Source organism: Populus trichocarpa, chromosome 15 (assembly GCF_000002775.5).
Source record: "Populus trichocarpa isolate Nisqually-1 chromosome 15, P.trichocarpa_v4.1, whole genome shotgun sequence".
NCBI classification, from domain to species: Eukaryota; Viridiplantae; Streptophyta; class Magnoliopsida; order Malpighiales; family Salicaceae; genus Populus; species Populus trichocarpa.
The window spans coordinates 12,361,536-12,385,756 of NC_037299.2; the positions used below are offsets into that span (position 1 = coordinate 12,361,536).

The following is a 24,221-nucleotide window of genomic DNA, read 5'->3' on the forward strand; positions in this document are numbered from 1 at the left end:
TGCTAATTCGTTGTTGATTAGCAATGGAAACTTTATTGCTAATCCGTTGCTGATTTATCCAATGACTATTTTTTAAAACATGAATTTTTTAAATTATTTTTCCCATCTATTGCATTTTTTTAATTATTTGTGGATATTTCAAAAATTATAGATAAATATATAAAGAACATAAATTAATAGTAGAAATTATTTTATCAAAAATAATAAGTCAAATAAAAATAAATTTCACAATAAATTTCTAAATCTCATCAAACTTACGTCAAAATAGATAAGTCACAATTTAATAAATATGTTCTATCATAAAAGTGGTGTTGGGGGTGGTGGTGGAAATGAACCAAAGCAATGCTGACCATCATAAGGTGGGACTGGTATATGGTGGTCGAGACCTAGGTCAATATACTGGAGTAGACATGGGATACATAGATGTCGTCATCTGTGGAGCCACATGTAACGGCATAGATGAAGCCATAGGTGTCGGCATACCTTGGTACATATTTGATGCCTAAGCTTGGTATCCCATATTACTAAGAAATTTTTTTATTGAAGTCTTCTTCTGTTGTAGTGATAAAATATGACCATCTTTTTCCTTTATTGGCTCTTTCAATGCATGAATTGATGAGCTAGGAGGTGTTGACTCCATCGTATAGGATTGTGATGAAGCACTCATCCTAACCATGGATTTCGACATACCAAGTGCACCATATATTCTACCCTTTGTAACTTCTTATATAGCCACACACCAAGCTGCTCTATCAAATGAATGATGGTTTTTCTAATCAGTTCCATATCTTGAAATCACTTTTTTTTTGTAATTCTCCTACAATAAAATTAAATATAATAATAAATTCATTTTAATTTTAAATAATAATTAAATTACATAAAAAAAATACTTACAACAACTTTTTTAGATTTGTTATCTATGAGGGTTTCAGGTTGCTTGGCACTCTGATGCAACACCGAAAACACATCATCTTATAGAGGTTCTTTTCCACTTGCTTTTTCTTGCTATCAACAAACAAAAAATAATAAATTCCAGACAAATATGATCATCCCTACAACGACGATACATCCATAATCAATCATCCATATTAATCTAATTAATTAACATAATTGAAACTGAAAAAAATTAGAATATTATTTAATATATTTCTTAATCTATATTTAAAACTTTATATAATAAATTATCAAAATAACTTCATTAATAACTACCTTATAAGTTATCAAAGGGAAAGATCATACGTTGTTTTGATTGTCCATTAGATTAGTAAAATGATGTAGGCAGAAATAGCTAGCTAAATAGGATACACCAAGCAATTGATCGATTTATTATTTCTCACCATCATTTTTTTTCTTCAACTTTAGTAATCTAGACTATTCTATTGAAAAAAAAAATATAATCGTTTGCATTGTCAAGTAATATTGTAGAAATGAAGTTTGCATGCAAACATATGCCACAATTATTTTTTTTAACCAACTATTAAATATTTATTTCATCAATAATTTATTACTTAAGATCGTCACATTAAACAAAGAAATATTGACAAACTAAAAACACTTTAGAGACAAATTACACCATTATTAGCAAACAGAGGCTAAGATTTAATTACCATGTAATTTTCTACAAATCAAGTTATCTTCTAAAATTAATAAAAAGTTTTAAGCTTCATTGACAAACCTGGAGGACCAATATGCATAACTCAAAAACTTGGCAACTCCAAATGCAAATAAGTAATGTGATGATGATGGGTTCAACAATCTGAAATTAGAAAAATAAAAATAAAATGAGTAAGAATAATAGTGTTAAGAAATTAAAAAAGTAAATTAGCATGTAATTAGCAAGAATAGCATTGATCAATAATGTTTCATGGGCTTATTACTAGGATTTAAACATAAGAAAATAAAGTTTCATGACTTAAATATAAGTACCTAAAATTACAAGGACCAAAGCGTACAATGACATGCCTCCTGAACAATGAAAAAAAAAATGTATAGTGTATTGAATAATGTTTTTGAGCGTGTGTACAATATGGGTATACCATGAAACACCCAGTTGTTTTAGTTTTTTTAATATAATTTATAATGTGTCGTATAATTTACCAGCCATAGGCTTACTTGGATCAAGTAAAACCCTACAGGTCATGTTTTCTTTCACTTCTCAAATTGCCTTCATAATTGGTAAAATTGCTCAGATAATGCACCATGAAGAAACAAAATATTAAAATGCATCGTTCTTGTCTCCATTTGTTTCAAATGATGAAAATCAACATAACTACGTACCGGTTAAAAAAAAACCTTCAAAAATTAATTAAACAAAAAAAAAAATCAAATTAACTGATTATAAAATCTAAAAAAATTCTTATCCAGTTCAATTTCAATTTCAAAATTTTAAAATTGATTCAGCCAAAATTAAATCTAATATAAAAAAATAGTTAAAATATTAATATTTTTATTAATCCAAAATCAAACCTACATTCCCACAATCTGTCCCAGGAAAACTTTGTTCTTATCTCTCATCGATTTCTATTATAATCCCAAATCAAAGCCAAAAACATCCCCAATCTCTCTCAACCACTTGTATAGAAGAAGTTTGGCATGCAAAAGTAAACTTTCCAAACTTTGTATGGAAGAAGTTGGGAAGCTTTGCTGGGAAGCCGGCTGTCATAGTTTTTACCATGGATCATGCACAAACTCTACCATCCTTTCTATGACACATTACTCATATTTCTCCTCTGAAAAACAAGATACATACACCTAGTAAAACAAAACAAAAAACAAAAACCCTGGAAAAAGTCTCACTACTTAACCAAGCAACAATGGAATCATTATAGAACTATGAAGATCAAGAACACTACATTAAGAATTAGAAACATTAGCATGTGATGACAGCCATATTTAATAAATAATTTGCAATAGATCTACAAAATTATTCTATAAAATTAGTTAATAAAACAATATATATTCTCTCTAAATTACAAACATAATCTCTCAAATATGGGTTTTTTTTATTATACCTGCTATCTTAATTTTTCACACCATGTTTGTTCCCTGCAAGATGGAATTCTTGGAAGCGTAGATTAACTGGAGAAGAAGTTAAGAAAATAAAAATTATGTTTTTGAAAAATGATGCGTGACAGAGATAGGTTTCTAGAGAGGGAATTGAAAAGGACATATGGATTCTTCCGGAGAATGAAGGAATTTTGTGTGTGTGAGATTTTCTTTTATTTTCAAGGTATAGATGGACCAATAAATAATTAGCACGTAATTATTATTTATTATTTTTTTATAAAAATTAAAATTTAATTTTTTTTATCAACAACCATATTAGCAACGGTAAATCCGTTACTAATTCTTAATATATTAATTTATTTTTTAGTATTTAATTTTGCATTACTAAATTTGTTGCTAATATTAAAAAATTAATATATATATATATATATATATATATATAATCTGTTATTAATTTATTATTAAAATTACATCTAAATTATTCTGATGATAACATTCAATGTTAATGACTTTCTTGTAGTTATGTTGATGAGATCAACATAATCCTTAATTTGTATTTTATTTTAACAAGTTGCGGGATAGCACAACCAATAAAATTGTACTATATCCTGAAAATTTTATCCCTGCTATGCTATTTTATAAAATATTTTTGTTGACTATTGTATTTAAAAAAAAAATCATGAATTTTACCGTATTAGAGTTTTTTAATGATACTTTTTTTAATATATGTTAAAATCATATGTTAAGCGGTGTTTAAAAAAACGAAAATGGTCACTTGGTAGCTGTGGGAATACAAAAGGCAGGCAACAAGAACGCTATTTTTTTTTATTCATTCTATAAACAGAAACCTGTGCTGAGGGATATTATTTCTATATAAAAAAATATATATCTTAAAAACAGTATTTTTATTTGTAACTTTTTATTTGTTTTCATTCCCAAACAACACAGCATCAGCTATATGCTTCGCTTTCAACACACCTTTCAAGCAATAACTCGACTCAAAAAGCTTCTCTACCTCCTCTACTCCCATGTCGTATGTCTTACACACCATAGGTGTTGCCACCGGCCCTGGCGACACACAATGAACTCGTATTCCATGCTTACCCAACTGATAACTTGCACATTTCATCAGCGCCAACACCCCACATTTAGACATGATATAATCTGTAAGCATGTCCCCTACAAGATTCGCAGCGGTGTTTGCTGTGTACATGATGCATCCCTTTATACCTCCTTTCACCATGGCAAGTGTGTCGAGTGCTTTAATTAGGCATGCTGCTACACCACGAACGTTTATTGAGAAGAGTTTGTCGTATGAGTCCTTGCACGTCGTCGAAATCTAGAACAGTTTGCTTACCAAAGCTCGGGATGCCTGCGCGCACTGCAGAATATGATGTCAAGATGACCATAAAGTTGAACAGTTGATTCCACAAGGGATTTGAAATATTGGTTTTCATCGGTTGCGTCGCAGTGGATGTATATGGATCTGATGGTTCCGATGGATTCGCGAGCTTCTGGCCTATTTCATCTTGGATATCGGCGATCACCACTCCTAGTGCGCCATTCTCAACAAAGGCAAGCACTGTAGCCTCGCCAATGCCACTTGCACCTCCGGTGACGATGGCAACCTTGTCTTGAACTTCGTCGGTGTTTGTCGTTTTACGTTATAATGTCTTGAACACCACCAAGTGATAAATGAAATAATAGTGTAGATAGAAACATGATCCCTGCAAGCATTGGGATTTGAATTATTTTCTGCACATATATTTTTGTTTCAAGCAATTGGTTATTTTTTAAAGTTTTTTTATTTAAAAATAATATTAAAATAATATTTTTTTATTTTTTTAAATTTATTTTTAATATCAACCCATTAAAATAATCTAAAATTATAAAAAAAATAATTTAAAAAAAATACTTTTAAAATATAAAAACAAACTCATTGTAATTGTGCCCCATCTAGGTTATTATAAATAAGAAAATAGCCAAGCTATCGTGTATGTAAAACATTATTTAAAATTATCAAACAGGTTAGGGCTTACCAGAACTTCTGAAATATCTACAGGTTGTTATATGTGCTAAGAGCATAATATTAGAGTGGATTTTACCATAATATTAGGGTTTCTTAATGATAATTTTTTAATATGTGCTATGATCATAAATTCACGGATCCATCATTTTTAAACCTATAATTTAAATTTAATCAATTACAAAATATAATAAAATGATTAGGTTTCTTGCTGCAGCAATCCACTATACCTGTAAGTTTTTCTTTTCTCTCAATTTTTTTTTTTTGGTTCAATTGAAGTCTTTTATGACCAATATGTTATAATTTATTGCAGAAAGATATAATTTAACAAAAGATTACCAAAGTGTAAAATAAAAATAAATTGCATGGCCAAACTCAAATTCTCGCAAAAAAATTATTTTTGGTCCACTCACTTTCTTTTTTTCTTCCATTGCAGTCCCTTTAGTTTTTCAAATTTTAATTCAAAATTTTATTTTATTTATTTTTCAATATGAGTTTAAAAAACAAGAGAAAGACTCGTTAGAAAATGATGAAAGTAAAAGAAAATCATTGGTTGATCACATTTCAATGGCAAAAAAGGTCAATGTTGGTGTCAATGAATTCCAATCAACAAGAGAAGTTCTATTGATGTGTTTTTTTAATTTTTATCTTGCCCAAAAAAATAGATCAGGGTTAAGAGAGATTTTTGTTTCCTGAATTGATTGTATTTTTGGACTGATTTAGGAGTTTTTTAAGTTGAGAGATTGATTATTGAGAATGTTTATTAAGTGTTTTAGGGTCAATATAGGTCAAAATGAATTTTCGAGACAAGAAAACCATAGTTGATTTTCCAACCACCTCTCTAATGGTCAGAATTTAAGCAAACAAACGATGCATCATTTTTTTAAAACAACAAAAAGAGTGAACTACACGTCATTCGCCTTTTAAAAATTAATAAAGGCCAACCATATGGACTTGATCTCACAAGCCCACACATGTTTGGCCATTTGTCTATTGGGTCGAGCAGACCCTAGTCTCTTTGTATTTTATTTTATTTTTTAATTTATTTATTTTATTGAATTTAGATTTAAATGCAATATAAAAAACATAATACTATATTTTAATTTTGTCATGGTTCTCAAATAATATTATAGGTTTTTATGGAAATATTAACATATGTTTTTTCAATTATTATATACCTAATATGAAAAACAAAACTCATGAACATTTATATTTATATTTTTAAAACTTTAATATATGTTTTACATAATTGTATTAAATTTATCAATTTTTTTTGTCTTTAATCATATACAAAATACTAAGATTTTCTATATACATATTTTTTATTTTCTTTTAAGACCATGATAGATTTTTGTTTAGAAAACAATGTTTTGCAATTAAAAAAACATGTTTCCATTAAAACAATTGAGAGATGCATTAATAAAAAAAACAAAATTTAGATCGGAGAAATGCATCTTTTATATTTCAAATAGCTAAAATTTTGTTTCAATAGAGTATAAATTATTATTTTGGTTAAAAAAATATTGATATCTAACTAAAATGAGAAAAATTAAATAGCTCCACACAACTTGATATCATATATATATATCTTAATTTGCATTTACCTTTTAGCTTTATTATTTTATTTTCTATTATTACTAACAACTATTTTTAATGTTTATCAACACATATTCAAATATTTCTTTATGTTAAAATGTTAAATTAACATGCCTATATATATTTTTATATGTTACAAATTAATTAAGGGTGAGGTAACTAATATAATCAAATTATCATTTGCACAAAGAAAAGATTGGAGAAGATTCCAAATCAAAGAAATTATATATTTTAAGGGTATTTGCTTTACATGATATTTTATAATATTTGATAAATAATGATAAGAAAATGATAGTGATGAAATGACGATAATGATTAATTACAGCAATTATGTTTGTAGTTATTAAAATGATTTTGCTTATGGTGGTGGCAATCATGGAGGAATGTGAGTAGTGGTATTAATCATCATGTCTATTAAATCTAAATCATTAAATTTAATTTGAATGGTCATGATTTAGTGCATAATTAAAAATGAAAACCTAATTCTTTAATATTTTATTTATATATATCACATAATTTGAATCATTAAATTCAAAATCAACGGTAAGATTAGTGGTCATGTGTTTCTTTAACAACATAGAGGATTCAAATTCAGTAATGAGAGGAGTGCATGGTGGTGGTAGGAATTAATTGGATGATATTGTCAGTTTATTATTCTGTAAAATATTTTATTAAATTTTATGAGTTGAGAATATTAAAAAAAAATTAAGTTTTTAAATTGATTATAATATTTTTTTTATGTTTGCCAATTTTCTTATCAAATATTTTATGGAAAAAATGAATGGAGAGAAATACCTCACGCTCACTACCACTCTCTTTACCTTGGCCCCCACATCACCATTTCCCCCCCTTTTAATTCTACTTCCCTACATGGCTTATAGGAAACACTTCGTAAATTTCAATGTACTTGAAGGTTAAAATAAAAGGAACGATGAAAAGAAATGTGTTGCAGGGAAGGAAGGGAGTGTATTAAAATATATTTCATATTTTTATCATAGTTTTTTAGTTACTATATATTAAATTGGAATTGACTAAAGAATAATTTAGAATTTTAATAAATATAAAATATAATTTAACAATCAAATTTGGTTGGCGTATATAATGTACACGCTACGCTAATAGATGGGAGACACTCACGGTCTTCTGGGAACGCATGTTTTATTTTTTGACATTCAAACGACAAATTCCATGACAATGTTGGAAGTGTTGAAGCATCCAAATGACAGTGTGTGTTGTCATTTATACAATAGTGTGTCACCGACGATCTCTTCTCTCTTTTTTTTTCCCTCTCTTCTCTCTTTTATCCTTGAGATTCATGTTGGTTGTTCAAAAATTCAAAATTGTCTTTTTATTTATTGATAATTCAACTTTGATCCTTATTTTTTTTTTCTAATTTTTCTTATTGGCTCTTTTGTCAAAAAAAATTTCTTATTTCTAATCATGATTTGTTAATTTTTTTCAAATTAGATTCTCATTCTTTTTATTTTGATTTTTTTTTTTGGATCCTTTTATGATTTTTATTTTTCTTTTCAGTTTTCCCCTTCAATTTCAGATTCTATGATGTCCTCTCATATATTTTTTTATTTCAAGTTTGGTCCTATTTTGAATCTTTTTGTATAATTTTTTTTCAATTTCATTCATCAACATTTGATTTTTTGAGGATTGGACTTTGAGGTTTTTCTAGATGGGGTGCTTCCAATTTAGTGACTCAATTCACGATTTGAAAAGTTAACACAAATTGACATAAAAAAAAATTTACTTAGTTTTTTCTTCAATTTCATTATTCAACGTTTATTTTGAAAAAATAGGCTTCATGATTTTTTTTATTTTTTTTAACTAAGTTATCTCGATCTCATGATTTAGACAGTAGGTTTGGCCGAATAACTCTAGTATTTTTTGGGGTCGTTTTTTATATATATATTTTATTTCATCCTTTAAAATTAGATTCTTTTTAAAACCAAGCTTCATTAGTTTTTCCCGTTTAGCCTTCTATTAGGCATTATGTTCCTGTGATCCGACTTTAAGGTTTAGTGGCCTTACCAGGTTTTATAGGTGTTTTATTTTATCAAGTTTCTCTTTGTTAACTCATTTTTTTCGATTTCACCATTCCATATTTGGATTGTTGTGAATTAGTCATCATTATTTTTCTCAATTTTCATTTTATGAGGTTGGTCCAGCCTTACGACCCGGGTTATGAGTTTACCATGCTAACTCGGGTTGACTTGAGACGCTTTATTTTATTATTATTTTAATTTTATTCTTTAATATTGAATTATCTTGGAATTCAACTTTGTGATTTTATTCCCTTTCAAAAAGTATTCTTTTTCTTCTAGTTATCATTATCATTTTTTCTTTTAAAATTTGTTTTATTTTTTATAGTTAATTTTTCTATTATATAATTAAATAAAATTTTCTTATTGGACCTAGTAGGTCCATAACTCGGACGCATCTTATAGGAGTTGTTTCACTCATGCTTCCTAGATGCCAGTCTTGTAATTTTCTATAATTTTTTAATCTTAATTTGATGATTTATCTTTAATAATATTAAAAAAGACTTAATTTTGATTAGTATATAATTATAGAGATAGCTGACGTTCTGCCTTGGCCAAACTAAATTTTTTATAACATAAAAAACAATGTTCAGGCCTGGTAAACTTGATCTGACGCATTCACTCGAAAAACCTAGAATTCAAAGCTTCACTTCAGCCCTAAACCAACCATGACCTGTTAAGTCGAGTCTGACGGAGAAATATAGAATTCAAATTTAGATGCTAACTTTAGGATCCATTTGAAAAGCGACTCAGTGCAATCCAAACAAATATTTTAGGAGTTTATATTGTGTTAATAATTAATTTTTAAAATATTTTTTATTTGAAAATATATTAAAATAATATATTTTTTATTTTTTAAAATTTATTTTTAACATTATTATATTAAACAAATACGCTATTATAAGTAAAAGTCCCGCACATATGACCCATCACCGACCATGACCTCATATCACAGGGTATCTCTTCTCTCTTTGCTGGAAGCCATGGCTGCCATGGTCCCATCTTGTGTTAATCCTGTCATCATGATCTACAGACAAACTACATTGTTGTCGTCATCATCAAAAACCACCTTCCTTTCTTGCAACTAAAGCATTACATTACAGCACACTACTGTAGCTGTCTCTCTCTAGCCTCCAACTCTCCATTGACCTGTCAACTGCCCAACCCGCCTAAAAAGGCGGGAAATATTTTCCCTTTTCTCTTTCTTGGTCCAATAAAAGCAACTGGCTCATCATTTTTCTCTCTTAATTTTGATAACTGTTACATTACACTAGTAGTATAGTGTATGTGTGTATACACCATCTTATTTTCAAAGCCAATTTAAATATAAAAAAATGATGTCAAAAGATGAAAAGGAAGCCTCTTTATCAGTCATCAACAACACAATCGAGGTCCAGGTAAAGGGAAAAAAAAAAAAACAAAAAACAAAAGACCATTCTTTTTCTTTCTATATATATATGCATTGGTGGGCACATAATTGAATAAAGATTTATGCGTTCACTCTCTCTCGTTGTTAATATAGATAGGAACTCAGATGGATTTTATGGATCCATGGTTGTCTCAGTGATTAATATCACATATTGAACACTATTAAGACCTGTTTTTTTGTTGGTTATTTATGTGGAAATTGCAGGAGAAAGAGGAGGAGAGGGAACTGGACCTCGGATCCGAAGAGCTTGATCCTCCTTTACCTCTCACTGTTACCTCCCGGGTAACATTTTAGGTTTCTGTTCTTTTTTTCTTTCTGTTTTTTGAGGGAGTGGAAATGGTGCTACAATGTAATTATTGTTGAGGGTAAATTGAAATTTCTGTTCTTTTTTCTATATCTCTTCTGTTACTTTGAATGAGGAAGCGGTAGAATGTGATCGTATAAAGGCATTGGAAATAATTTTTGTATGGGTAAATTGAAGTTTTTCTTTTTCTTTTTCCTGTTAATTTGCGTGAGAAAATTGTAGAATGTGATAATATAAAGGAATGGGAAATGATTGTTGTGTAGTTGATCCCCCCCCCCCCCCCCTTTTTTTTTTTCTGTTACTCCAAGAGAGGAAATGTGAAGACAGGTAATTTTGACTAGTTTAATATTTTGGATTTGATTTCAGGTATTGTATATGTTGGGAGATATAACAGCAGGCCCAGCGTATAGGTTTGCTCAATGGCTGGAGTTGGTTCGTAAGAGAAGTGGCAAGTATCGTGCCTCAGGGTTCCCGCACCGGCCTTACAGGCTCGAAACTATGCCCTCTAGGTCTGCCATCTCGCTCTGTCTATGTCATTATTTATATCAACCATCAAACTAATTATGGTGATTAGTTCAGATAGACTGAATGCTGATGATTTATTGTTAATTTTACTCGTGAGGCAGATAGTTAATGAGCTTATAAGGGGAACCTTTGAAGTAGATTTGCGATAATATGGGAAGTGAGATGTGAGAAATGTGAGTGCAGGAATTTAAGGACAACTACCTTAGACATTCAACACAAATGGGAACTTTTCTTAATTCATGTATGTAATTCTAGTGTTGATAGAAGTTATCTAGTTTTTGTCTTTAGATGTTTATAATTTTATGATCATTGGAAATGCTCTTAGGAACGATAGGAATGCATCACCAGCAGAGAAATAAAGTGAAATTTGTCTCTCATAATTGCATTTCTTATTGTCATGCCAAGAAGCACCTACTATAACTATTGACAAGAAGCCTGTGATAAACCACCTGCCTGTTTCATTACAGCAAGTGAATGAGGGGGAGATCTTGGGTAGTTCTATGATCATATAAATGAAACTGCAAACATTTCATACTAGTTTTTTTGTTTTTGTTCATTAAAGCATGATGCACATGCGCTCTCTCTCTCTCTCTCTAATATATACTCAGAGTGATTTTTCCTTTCACCTAGTTTTCATGATTGCTATGCAGTCGGGGAGAATCTCTTGTTGATTCAAAAAGCCCACCTCCTGAGCAATCTCCAGAGATCAGTTTGTGGGACAGGCTTGGTAAAGCTGCTGCATTGGATATCGAGTTGAGCTCTTTTTCTTGGGACATGCTTTCTTCCCTTCACCACACTGAGCATAATAGTAGCAATGAAAATTCCGAGGATGAAATGAGCAAAGCCCTTGAAGTATGTATCCAATTCACACTACTATAGATTAAACAGCATCTGCTTTCTAATTTATATTATTAAAAGCTAAAGCACAAAGCCTTTGGGATGGCATTATTCTTAAATGAATACCATCTTGATTCTTATTTTTCAAGGTAACTGACTAACCTACCTTATGAATCAAGGGTTGTTTTGGATTTGTCCAACTGAGTTTAATTTATTCAATAGCATAGACGAGTTCTCAGGTTATTGACAAGCTAGGATTTCTGTGTAAGACAATGTTGAACTGCTATATTTTCCATTATAGGGGTATCATTAAAGAATATTGAGTTTTGCCTGTATGTAACAGAAATTAGAGAAGAAACCAGTGCATCACGGTTTCTATTCTCATTGGCCATCTCAAATTCTCTTCAGCTGTGTGCATGTAGGTAACTGTAAATTCTGGGGGGGTTGTCTTCTTTGCCTTATTCAATCAACCTGGAAATGTTGACGCTTTTCATAAGGAAGCCGCAGCTGTCATAAAGTTTTCTTCTTCCAGGATGGCCACACAATCAGAACGTCTTGGCTATGAATTTGCAAAGTGGTTAGGAGTCCAAACTCCTCAGGTTACACTGTTATAACCCAGTAGTTACTGATTTTTCTAAGACCAACCAGCATTGAAGTCTCTTCTTAAAAAATCTTGCCTGGCCTTTTGCTTCCCTTCTTAATGATGGTAAATATTTCTGCTGGAATGTTACAGGCTAGAGTCATTCATAATTGCAGCCCAGAGTGGCTCCAGATCAAGGAAGCTGGAGAGAAAGCAAGAGTTGCAGCAGCTTTGGAAGGAGATGAAGTAGGTGAAGTGACATGTTCTGAGCTTTTGGAAGCTCTTGAACTTAGCCGATGCCTTATTCTGATGAGGTGAAACTAGAACCTGATTTGTGCATTACATATTATAAAGTGATATCATAAAAATTTTCAACTTCCTTCTCATGCTGTCTCCTTATCTAATAGGCTGAAAGGGGAAGGGTTGGGAAAAGAGATTTATGTTCTTTATAATCTATATCATGAGTGTGTGCACACGTGTGTGTAATGAAATTTGGCTTTTTAGAATCTCGAGGTGGCTACACTGACCTGAGCAGTACCGCACACCCATTTACCAAGAAACTTAGGGACACCATAACTAAAAGTTTGAGCTAGTAAAGAGTATTACTTGATATCATCATATGCTGATTCCTCTTTCCTAGGATACTCAATCAATTCCCTGGTCTCTACTCCTTGTACTCTAATATTATAGTGATGGGGATGCACGGTTTTTCATATCACAAGCATTGCAAAATTACCTTTTCCATTAGTGTTTCAAAGGCCAAAACATCCTGTTTTTGCAGCTATGTTCATGGATCTCCTTTATTGGAGAGCTCAAATTCATTTGAGTCACGTGAAACTGCAGAAAGAATTGCAGCAGCAATTGGTAGGGTCTTCCTGTTGGACCTTGTCATCAGAAACGAAGATAGACTACCTTGCCGTGAGCTCAGATGGCGCGGAAATCCCGCAAATCTGTTGCTGGCTGAGAAAATGACCCCGTCAAATGTCAATGCCTTGGAGGATGCTTTTGACTCTGCAATTAACCGATACCGACCAAGGGTGATTAAAGCTCTACAGAAAGAAAGAAGGGCAACTTCAGTGGATTGCAGGCTTAACTCTCATAATCAAGGAGGACCAGGAATGGAATCACAGGGCTCAGATGTTTTTGATATCACAGAAGCTCCAAAGTCTAACAAAATGCTAAGAGTTCGAAAATCAGGAGAATCATCGTTTTCTGATCTCCTCATTTCTCATGCTGTGGCTATTGATTCTGGTGTTCCTCGTCGGCCTCCTGCTGGAAAACGCACAAATGACCAGGCAAATTATCCTAAATTGATTGAGTTGCTTATCAACAGTTCTGATTACTCCTCTAATTTGTTATATGAAATAACTGGGGGGAAATTAGGAGCTCCTCCATTGGAAGGCACTGACTTCACTGATACACGAGTGACCGAAATGACTTCAGCTGTTCAGGAATTTCGTGGTGGGTTTCGTGCTGCTCTCAGGGATCTGCAAGGTTTCCATATATTCCTTCTCACTCTTCACCAAAAACTAGATAGCGTGTTACGAGTTTTTTTGAACATCACAAATAAAACATCAGGGGACTGTGACAGAGATGATTTGGTGGTCCCTGAGTCACCTTCACATGTAGTTGTTCATTGTCCTTCTCCACCGAGTAAGGAACGGTTTCTTAATGATAACCATCCAGAGTTTAGTGATTCAGATTCGCAGCGAATTGCTCAAACTCCAAGGTCATCTTCAGGAAATAAAGAGTGCTCAGATTCTAGTTCTCCCATGTCAAGAGAAAGCTGGCATGGAAAGTTTTCCAAGGGGAGTGTAGAGCCCCTTCGTTGCCTGCGTCTGACAACAAAGCTCCGAGACATTCATAAATTTGCCAAGGTAAGCATGTCAGTTAACATGGATATGAAAATCACATGCTTACTAGGCAAAGATTACTGGTTATGGTGCTTAAAGATGACAAATCGGAAACCAAATAACCATGAAGCAAAATCTTGGTTCCAAAAATGTCTTTTTTCTCCAATTCCATGCTCGACTTTCCTATATCTGACATATTTTCATAATTGAAAAAATGGACTGGTTAAGTTCTCATCTTTGTTGTTAATCAGTAGCTGGCTCTTTTAACCAATTTATGTGACACGCTGCATATATAGCACAAGATGGCACAGTGAAAAAAGGGTAGAAACATGATCGAGGAATGCAAGAGGCAAAATGTCCAAATTTTTTAAGCCATCAATTGGATGAGAAGTAATTTGCTCATGTTCTACAGATTTTTCTCATTCTTACATAGTTTTAAGAAGAAACAATTATTGCATTGATGCATCGTACTTCTAATAATCTTCTGCAAAATAGCCCCCTTTAAAGTGAGGAGGAAAAAACCAAAAAACTTCATGTGTTAAGAATCAAAAGAGAATAGATAATTATTGATACTTTGATTTCATAATTTCCATGTGGATCAATAGCAGGCGCCACCTCATGAAGTATAATTAAACATCATAAACTCTGAAACTTGACTGGAATAGAAGGTCATGTAGCAGGGGAACTGTTTAGTATTTAATCATCTTACTTCACTAGAAACTCTATTTTGTGAGAAATGTAGAGAAGCATGCCATGACATGTGCTAATTAGCAAGCAAATAAGCATACATTTGAAAAGGTTTGAAAATTTTAGTTACTGCATTGTGTAAGGGGAAGAAAATAAAGATGTTTTTCATTGTTCTAACATCTTAATGTTTGACATGCATAATTATATGCTCAGGTGGATAATGAATCAAATAAAGAACTTGAACAATGGAATGAAATGCTGAGAAATGATGTTATCAAACTCTGTCAGGAGAACAATTTCCAAACAGGGTTTTTTGAGGGCAGTGATAGTAACTGCGTTGTGGATGCATATGAGTTAAAGGTAATAGATCCATGCAATGTTCAGGTTGCATGTCTAATATGAAGTTTTTTATTTTTGTTTATCAATTCCTACTATAGAAGACTGATCCATGGAACAATCTATTTTCCTTATTTTAGGTTTTTTTTTTTTCCATTTTAACTTGCAGGTAAGATTAGAGCACATTCTTGAGAGGATATCATTGATCTCCGAAGCTGCAAACACAGAGAAACCATCATCAATCACAAATAGCCTGTTTATTGGTGGCGCCCTGGCTGCAAGATCTGTGCACACTTTGCAACATCTAGGAATCACACATATTTTGTGTTTGTGTGGCAATGAAATTGGACAGTCAGAGTCGCAACACCCAGATCTATTTCAGTACAAAAATTTTTCTGTGAGTTTTTCTTCTCCATTTGCATTAGTTCCATACTTCTGGGAACAATGCTCTGTTTTGTTTTATACAAATGACTAGAGCTGGATCAATTTGTTAAGGTACCTCTACAAAAAGGAAAATTTTATTATAATGGTAGAAGCAGTTGCAGTTGCAGTGGTCTCGCAACTTCTTTAGTTTGCAACTATAACAATGGATAGAGCTTCACGTGTGCTCCTTTCTAGAAAAGTAATTAGATTTTAGAAAACCAACTGTTTTTCTCTGCGACTTGTTTTTGTTTGTCGTCTTCTCCTAATATTGCAGCATACTATGATCATAAAATTTAGAGATGATTTTCTTGATGTTTCTATTAGCCAAGTTTACACATATTGATCTCTAAACAGCAAACACTCTGTAGCATTATTGATCAACAATCTTGAGCTCGTCATTTTTTTTTTCTTTTTCCAGCATATACTTGGAACCTGTCCTATATTCATAACACTACTTTCTACTCGAACAGATAACTGACGATGAGGATTCAAATATCAGCTGTATCTTTGAAGAAGCCTCTGATTTTATTGATCATGTTGAATCAGTAGGAGGGAGGGTTCTAGTTCATTGCTTTGAAGGGAGAAGTAGGAGTGCCACATTGGTTCTTGCTTATTTAATGCTCAGGAAGTAAGTGAAAATCGCAAGCTTTTTCATGGTGTAGAAAAATTGCACAATGGAAGCTCTATCAGCACACATAATGATATTGAATTTCTGCAGTGGATAGACTGCTGCATCATAAGTTCTGTATGTTGAGCTTTTTCTTTCTTGATGCAGGAAATTCACTCTACTAGAAGCATGGAATGCTCTAAGACAAGTTCATCGGCGAGCTCAGCCCAATGATGGTTTTGCAAGAATTTTACTGGATCTTGACCAGCGACTGCATGGGAAGGTTTCCATGGAATGGCAAAGGCGGAAGCCAGAAATGAAAGTCTGTCCCATCTGTGGGAAGAATGCTGGTCTGAGCAGCAGCTCGCTCAAGCTTCACTTGCAGAAAGCACACAAGAAGCTATCATCAGGCAGTGTGGACAGTGCAATGACCATGGAGATACAGAAGGCTCTGGATGCACTAAAAATGACCAGAAGCGGCAGCGTCAGCCCTACTTTGAGGCAGTCTTCACCAGCTATAGATGACTAGGTACAGGGAATTCATTTCAGTGCGCAAGAAAATCAAGAAGCAAACCCATTTCGCTTGTGGCCAGCTGTGAAACCACGGCATCTGTACTCAGCAGCAAAATTTGCAGTATCAAGACAATGAATTGCATCCGCCCACATGATTTGTTGTATTAATTGAACACTGCAAATTTTCAACAGAGGTTATCAAATAGACTCGGCAGTGCTGATACGTTTTGGATTTTAGATTCAAGTAAAGACTGAAATGAGTGTAACATGCCCTTTCATATTTTTCTAAGGGATGTTTGTAACGTCACTTCCACGAAGGAAAAATTTGCAATAAATGGTTTTTCTGTATCCAGGCTCCATATTGAACACTTCGTGAAGAACCTTCACTTGCCATCTCTTGTATGCCTGGTAAAATGATAGTTCATGATAAAGCATGCTGAGCGGCACAAATAAAAAATAATCTTGAAGATTCCTTGTGATCACAATTTTGAGGGTAGCCATCATGAAATTTTAATGGCAAGGACAATCTCCATTATAGAGAGCATGAACACCATTTTCTAAGTAAAATCACAATTTGTATTACGAGACGGTTACATAAAACAATATTTCACGAGTGGTCATTTCATTAAGAGAGCTAAACCAAACACCATATCCCCTAAACTATTCAAGCTATCATGGTGTAATACATACAGCCTTGAAACCCTGCCAGCAATGAAGAAACAGCTCCCAGTTCCACTGCCAAGTAGTCCTTCGAATAAAACAGACTACACAACTATTTGCCAATTCGAATGAATACCGGAGTTACAAACAACATACTAGCAAAGGTTTGCTGAGAAAGGAGTCGAGCTCTACGCAACATTCAACACATCCGGCAAGGCGTCGGGAGCACCACCACTTTGACCATTGAGAACAATAACATTCCCATCAGAATCAACATCTATAATAACAGAATCACCTTCTTTGATCTCTGCTGAAAGCATTTTCTCAGCCATGCTGTCCTCGAGAAGCCTCATTATAGCTCTTCTCAAAGGCCTTGCACCATAGGCTGGGTTATACCCTTCATCTACCACCCTATCTCTAAATCTCTCTGTCACTTGAAGCTCTATTTCCTTGGCCTTCAACCTCTCAAAGACCTCCTTCAACATTATATCAGCAATATCCTTGACCTCCAGCTTGGTAAGTTGACGGAAAACAATCATCTCATCCAATCTATTTAAGAATTCCGGCCTAAAATACTGCTTTAACTCCTCTGTCACCAGGCTCTTAATCCGATTGTAACTGCTATCCTTCTCATCATAATCAAGATCAAATCCAATCTTGCGTCCTCCCTTCTCAATAACACTGCTACCAACATTTGAAGTCATTATCAGGAGGGTGTTTTTGAAGTCTACAGTCCTGCCCTTGCTGTCTGTCAACCTTCCATCTTCAAGAATTTGAAGCATAATGTTAAAGACATCAGGATGGGCCTTCTCAATCTCATCAAAGAGTACCACAGTGTAAGGGCGACGCCTAACAGCCTCCGTCAACTGACCACCCTCAGTGTAACCAACATAACCAGGAGGCGAACCAATCAGCTTAGCAACAGTGTGTCTTTCCATGTACTCACTCATATCAAGACGGATCATGGCTTCTTCAGAGCCAAAGTAATAGGCAGCTAGTGCTTTTGCCAATTCTGACTTCCCGACACCAGTTGGACCAGAAAATATGAAGCTAGCAATTGGTCGATTGGGATTCTTGAGTCCAACACGAGCTCGGCGGATGGCACGGCTGATTGCCTTGACAGCTTCATCCTGGCCAACGACTCGCTTGTGAAGGGTATCTTCCATCTTTAGGAGACGGTCAGATTCGTCTGTGGATACTTTCTCTACTGGAATTCCAGTCCAAGAAGAAACAATGTGCTGAATGTCTGATTCAGTGACAGTGGGACCTACATCCCCTGCCTCTGTCTCAGCTTTGCTCATCTCTTTGCCTTTCTCCACAATAGCTGCAATCTGTGCTCTAAGGTCCATTTCTCTGTCTCGCAATTCCCCAGCCTGTTTAAGATTACCAATGAAGTGAGTTAGCTCAACAAATTGAGAAAAAAGATCAACATTAAGAAACAAAAGACACAAGCAATTGGTGGTCTTATAGTCTCACAGGCTGTGGCACCTCTTCTGAAACAACTTTTTCACTGTTCAATAATTAGACAACTAAAAAATTTGAAATCGTAACACAATATTTTGGAAGTTCATTAAAATGTCTGATCTCATGGAAACAAGCAGGGTAGTCCTAGAAAACCCAATTAGACAATTGGAAAGCACAAAGAAAGAAGCAATTTGTACCTTTTCAAAGTCTTGGCCACGGACAGCTTCATCCTTTTCCTTTGTGATTTGTCTGACCTCTTTCTCAAGCTCTCTTGCTTCCTCGGGGACCTAAACGAATAAAGTTAGGGGAAAAGGACAGAATATTGAAGGATGATGATGGAGTAACTGGATACAAGACTGTACCTGTGCATGACGAAGCCGAACCCGAGAACCAGCTTCATCAATCAAATCAATTGCCTTATCAGGCAGAAAACGGTCACTGAAACGAATGCAAGAAAAAAATATCAAGGGAGGGACAGCTTATAAAGGACTGTAATTATAGAGAGGGAGTAGATCTTTTGAAGGACTACTTATACCAGACAGACATGGAAAAAATGAAAAAAAAAAAAACTTCTATAGAAAGGTACTTCATAGAATTACAACAGAAACTCATAGGAAAAAATTGTGAATTTGGGAGCATCTGATACAATTAAAGCCAAGTGGAGTAAAGCTTCTGAAATGGTCCAAGTACATTTCTGGTGTATTGTGGAGGGTACAGCAGGAAGGAAAGAAAAACAGTAGGGAAAAACTTATTATGCACAGATCAAAAATATCAGCTCCAACAGAGACTGTCTGCAAGGTAGTCAAATGGCATCAATAACTATTGCAATTTGAAATGCTACCACTAGCTCTGCCAAGATGCATGTAAAATGCACCCCTACAGGGAATGATATCCCGGGTATTTTCATCTCTTTCCATTTATAATCTTGGGTAGCCCATCATATGGTATCTCACGTTTCAAGTAAGCTTCAAGGTTTGCTCAAAAGACCTAACAATGGACTTCAGAAATACATTACTTGTTTTCTTAAGATATACAAACAATGACTTTTCTCCTCTATAAATAAGCATTTGTGAAGCAAAAAGTGTGACAAATGCCGCAGATATGTGAAATTATAGAACAGAAATGTGAACTAGAAAAAAAAGAGTCTATTTATGGCTCACTTACCTGATGTACTGGTATGACAACTGAGCAGCAGCTACTAAGGACTCATCTGTGTAACGGAGCTTGTGGTGGATCTCATATCGCTCACGAAGTCCTTTCAAAATCTGTATCGTTTCATCTACAGATGGCTCAGGTACTTTGACTGGCTGGAAACGTCTTTCTAAAGCAGGGTCCTTCTCAATGTGCTTTCTGTATTCATCTAGGGTTGTAGCTCCAATACACTGCATTAAGGAGGATGAATCAGAATCGAAGTCGAATTTGAAACGTGGAGCCACAAATTTCAAATCTAAACAATAACATATATTGACCATACACAGAGGGACAGTGGCCAGCCCCAAACGCTGGATATAACAGTTTCAGTTATTACAACATATAATAATCAGGTCCAATAAAGACTCTATAATTCAAGGAAACACAAACCATGACAATTTAGAGACAAATTCATAGCTAATAAGAAGACTCAACACAGGAAAGGCTTCAGAGTTTCCAAACCATATAAAAAATTGAGCCAGAAATTGAGAGAAGGTATGATCAAATCAAGTTTAAGCACCAAAAGAAATTTAAAAAAAAAAAAACTCAAAAGTTTAACACACAATAGGCTTCAATGAACGGTTCATCAAGGTATGATCAACTCAACTTTCATAGTCAGCATTTTTTTGAAAAAAATAAGTGAAGCTTAATAGTCAGCATAGTAGATGTAACACTCAAACTGCATGCAACAAACTGATAATGGCCTCCAGCCATAGCATTTAACAATTACCCCCAATTATCCCCAAAACTCAGATGGTTTAAAAAAAAATAGCCAGTGAATATCATGTGTACATGACAAGAAAAAGTTACCTGCAATTCACCTCTTGCAAGAGCTGGTTTCAAGATATTAGCAGCATCAATAGCTCCTTCTGCAGCTCCTGCCCCTATCAGGGTATGCACCTCATCGATAAAGAGCATTATTTCATCACTCTGCTTGATTTCCTCCATTAGCTTCTTTAATCTTTCCTCAAACTCTCCACGGTATTTAGTTCCAGCAACAAGAAGGCCCATATCAAGGGTGATAACCTGGGTTACACCAAAAAAAATATCAGTCTTTCTAGAGTACAGTATTCTCCTGACCAACTCAAAATTTAAATGGAAATCCTTTATAAAAATTTATCATAAATATAGCATAGCAATGCAAATTTCTTGCAAATTCTGACAGTTATGAATAAGTACTAGAATGAGCAAAATAAAAAATGTCCATCAGATCATTGAATCTCCCATTTAAAACTGTGGTTTTAACATTACAAATGATTGAGGAAGCTTTGTTTATTAATAGGTGTGCCCTGAGAATACATGATTCGGTGCAATTGTTATACCAATGTTAGTAGACCTTTCGAAGTTCAAAAGTCATCCTGTAACACCTAAATAAAAAGTCGTTTCACAATCTGTTATTTAAAAAGAAGCGCAAGTATTCAGGTCAAAATTTAACCTTATAGCTTCAGAAGGGTCCACGCTGTAACCATTTATACCAATAAGCACAACTAAGTAAGCCAAAAGGATGAGAAAAAAACCCAGATGCCCACCCAAACCATGTCAAGAAACTGGACCAACACGCACCTTCTTTCCCTCAATTGTCTCAGGAACATCACCACTTGCTATCCTCTGAGCAAGACCTTCAGCAATTGCTGTTTTTCCAACCCCTGGTTCTCCAATAAGACAAGGGTTGTTCTTAGTTCTTCGGCCCAAGATTTGGATGACACGTTCTATTTGTGGCTGCCTACCGACAACAGGATCCAATTTACCCTGAAGGAGAAAGAAATCATCTTAAGACAAGCACCTAGAAGAGAAGTAGCTACATATAACATATTAACCATAAAAATCCTTAATATTAAATCACCTCCTCTGCTAGCTTAGTCAGATTAGTTCCATATTCCTCAAGTGTAGGCATCTTGTTGTTACTGCTTCCAGGTCCAACAGTGGATCCAGCCAGGTTCTCCGTGCTCTCGCCCACCATGCGAATGACCTAATCACAACAGTCAACACTTCATTGATTCTAAAATTACAAATTAAGTAGCTCAATGACACAGAAAATTAGGTTGACAAAGTTCAAAAGATGCATTGCTTGCCTGAGTTCGGATGTTACTAGGATCAGCGCCTAAATTCTCAAGAACACGGGCTGCTACACCCTCACCTTCACGAAGTAGCCCGAGAAGTAAGTGCTCAGATCCAATGTAGTTATGACCTGAAAAGATTCATGGAGGTCAGATCTGGTTAAACATTGAAGGCTTCATTTCTTGAAGCATCACACACAAACACATAACAGAATCACTGCCCAGTTGAGAGGGAAAAAATTGAGTCACAAGAACTGGAATGGACTTGAATTACAAGGCAAATCTTGTGATTCCATTCATTTAGCATAGTTCAATATCTCATTGGAGTTGTATCTCTCAACAACACATTATGTTATGATTGCAATAACAGTTCCATGTGAAATTCTACAGTATTCTTCAAAAGTATTCATCCCAAATTTAAGAGGAATTAGTTCAAAATACACCTATGCCAATACCCAGAAACTAGGTTTTGCCCGGTCAAAGGCAGAAAAAGGGAAAGAAAAAGAATCTAACCAAGTTGGCGAGCTTCCTCCAATGATAGTTCCAGGACACGCTTGGCACGAGGAGTGAATGGAATTTCCACAGCAACAAATCCACTGCCCCTCCCAATAATCTTCTCTACTTCTACACGTGCATCTTTAAGATTAATTCCCATGGATTTGAGAACCTTTGCAGCAATTCCAGTCCCTTCACCAATAAGACCCAACAGGATTTGTTCTGTTCCAACAAAATTATGACCAAGCCGTCTCGCTTCCTCTTGGGCAAGCATGATTACTTTGATTGCTTTTTCTGTGAAACGTTCAAACATAGCTCTAGGTACAAATCGCTTAGCCTTTTGCTGCCTGGGAGAGATTGTAATTGCAACCTTGGAATGGAAAGATTGTCCATGTCTCAACAGTGTATCTAAACAGTTAGCACTTCGCAATCCCGAGTATCCACTCATTACCAAACCCTGAGATGGTGAGCTGGACATCATTCTGGCAGAGGAATCTCTTCGTTTTTTAGATTCTTCAAATTGACAATGCCTTAGACAAGGAGCTACGGCAGGAATATTAGCAGAATGAACTAGAAGCCTAGCCATGTTATGTTTGGGAAAGAGTCTGCAAGTCACAATGGCATATGTCAGTGAAAACCTTATAACAAAGGAGCAAAGAGACAAAAAAAAAAGTTCCTTAATACCAGCTTGAGGAAATTAATCACAAATCAATACCCAGAGTCTAATGATAGGAAAAGAGGAATTTTATCATAAAATCATCCAATGAAAAGCAAAAACCCATTCATTGTTTCCACATCATTTGTCGGCAACTGCAGCGTGTAACGATTTGAAAATCAAAACAGGTCAAGATTTCTCAGGGATAAAGCAATCCCCTGTTGAAAAAGTTCATTTCACAAAGAATAAAATACTAAAATTTAGCAGAACCAGCATCGAAAACAGAAAACACAGGCGACTAACATCATTCCCTACTATTTCACAAATTAAAACATCATTCGAACCTAACCAGAAAAGTAAGTAAACCTTGTCTGAAGACTCTCCTCTCTATCTACCAAAATCAATCTTTTTTCTAATAACTAATATCAACTCGAACAGCACAATTATCCATAAAACAGACCGAAGCATCTCTTCTATCTACAAAAAAAAAAACTACCAGTTTTAGACTAACTATAATAATAATAACCATAATAACCTTAAAACCTGATCAATTCAAGATATATATAATCAAAAAGCACTAAATAAATAGAAGAACAATCAACTATTTACTCTATCTAGCAAAACCCTAAAAAAATTCGAAGTAGTTAAATTGAAACAAAAATCAACGAACAGCAACTTCTCAAAAAAAACTAATATTTGACAGATTGAAATGTAACAAACAAGCAAAGAAACAAAAGAATCAATCAAGCTTACCGAGATTAACTTAAACGGAAGGATAACAAAATTAAACGGGAAGAGAGAGAGAGACCTGAAGGGGTCTATCTTTAGAGAAATGGAAGAAGAGAGGGATACAAGGCCCTCGACAAGTGGGAGGAGGAGGAGGGGATAGAAATATAGATGGATGTGGTTTATGATAAGATATTATT

At 34.2% G+C, this 24,221-nt stretch overlaps 2 protein-coding genes and 1 pseudogene across 5 annotated transcripts; 1 reads left to right on the forward strand and 2 right to left on the reverse strand.

Moving 5' to 3' along the window:
* Window positions 1–3,925: 3,925 nt before the first annotated feature.
* On the reverse strand, window positions 3,926–4,658 carry LOC18105864 ((-)-isopiperitenol/(-)-carveol dehydrogenase, mitochondrial-like; annotated as a pseudogene).
* Window positions 4,659–9,718: 5,060 nt separating this feature from the next.
* LOC7457575 (dual specificity protein phosphatase PHS1) lies at window positions 9,719–17,121 on the forward strand. 2 transcript variants are annotated; one of them, XM_002321710.4, is made up of 11 exons: window positions 9,719–10,076; window positions 10,313–10,390; window positions 10,779–10,921; window positions 11,588–11,789; window positions 12,197–12,373; window positions 12,508–12,668; window positions 13,136–14,231; window positions 15,108–15,254; window positions 15,400–15,627; window positions 16,124–16,281; window positions 16,429–17,121. In XM_002321710.4, exons 1-11 carry the CDS (start codon window positions 10,014–10,016, stop codon window positions 16,787–16,789), a joined length of 2,814 nt encoding a protein of 937 aa, XP_002321746.4. In that variant the 5' UTR covers window positions 9,719–10,013; the 3' UTR covers window positions 16,790–17,121. The 2 variants fall into 2 exon arrangements, with proteins under 2 accessions (XP_002321746.4, XP_024442109.2); XM_024586341.2 differs by lacking the exon at window positions 9,719–10,076 and having other exon boundaries at window positions 10,297–10,402.
* A 205-nt stretch (window positions 17,122–17,326) lies between these two features.
* LOC7456642 (chaperone protein ClpC, chloroplastic) lies at window positions 17,327–24,204 on the reverse strand. Of its 3 annotated transcripts, XM_052447631.1 has the most exons (11): window positions 24,049–24,170; window positions 23,662–23,772; window positions 22,659–23,245; window positions 22,161–22,276; window positions 21,932–22,057; window positions 21,652–21,837; window positions 20,899–21,114; window positions 20,062–20,279; window positions 19,260–19,335; window positions 19,095–19,184; window positions 17,327–18,806 (listed from the first exon to the last, which is right to left on the reverse strand). In XM_052447631.1, exons 3-11 carry the CDS (start codon window positions 23,224–23,226, stop codon window positions 17,622–17,624), a joined length of 2,781 nt encoding a protein of 926 aa, XP_052303591.1. In that variant the 5' UTR covers window positions 23,227–23,245; window positions 23,662–23,772; window positions 24,049–24,170; the 3' UTR covers window positions 17,327–17,621. The 3 variants fall into 3 exon arrangements, with proteins under 3 accessions (XP_052303591.1, XP_024442111.1, XP_006374569.2); XM_024586343.2 differs by lacking the exon at window positions 23,662–23,772 and having other exon boundaries at window positions 24,104–24,204; XM_006374507.3 differs by lacking the exon at window positions 23,662–23,772 and having other exon boundaries at window positions 24,049–24,204.
* Window positions 24,205–24,221: the final 17 nt, after the last annotated feature.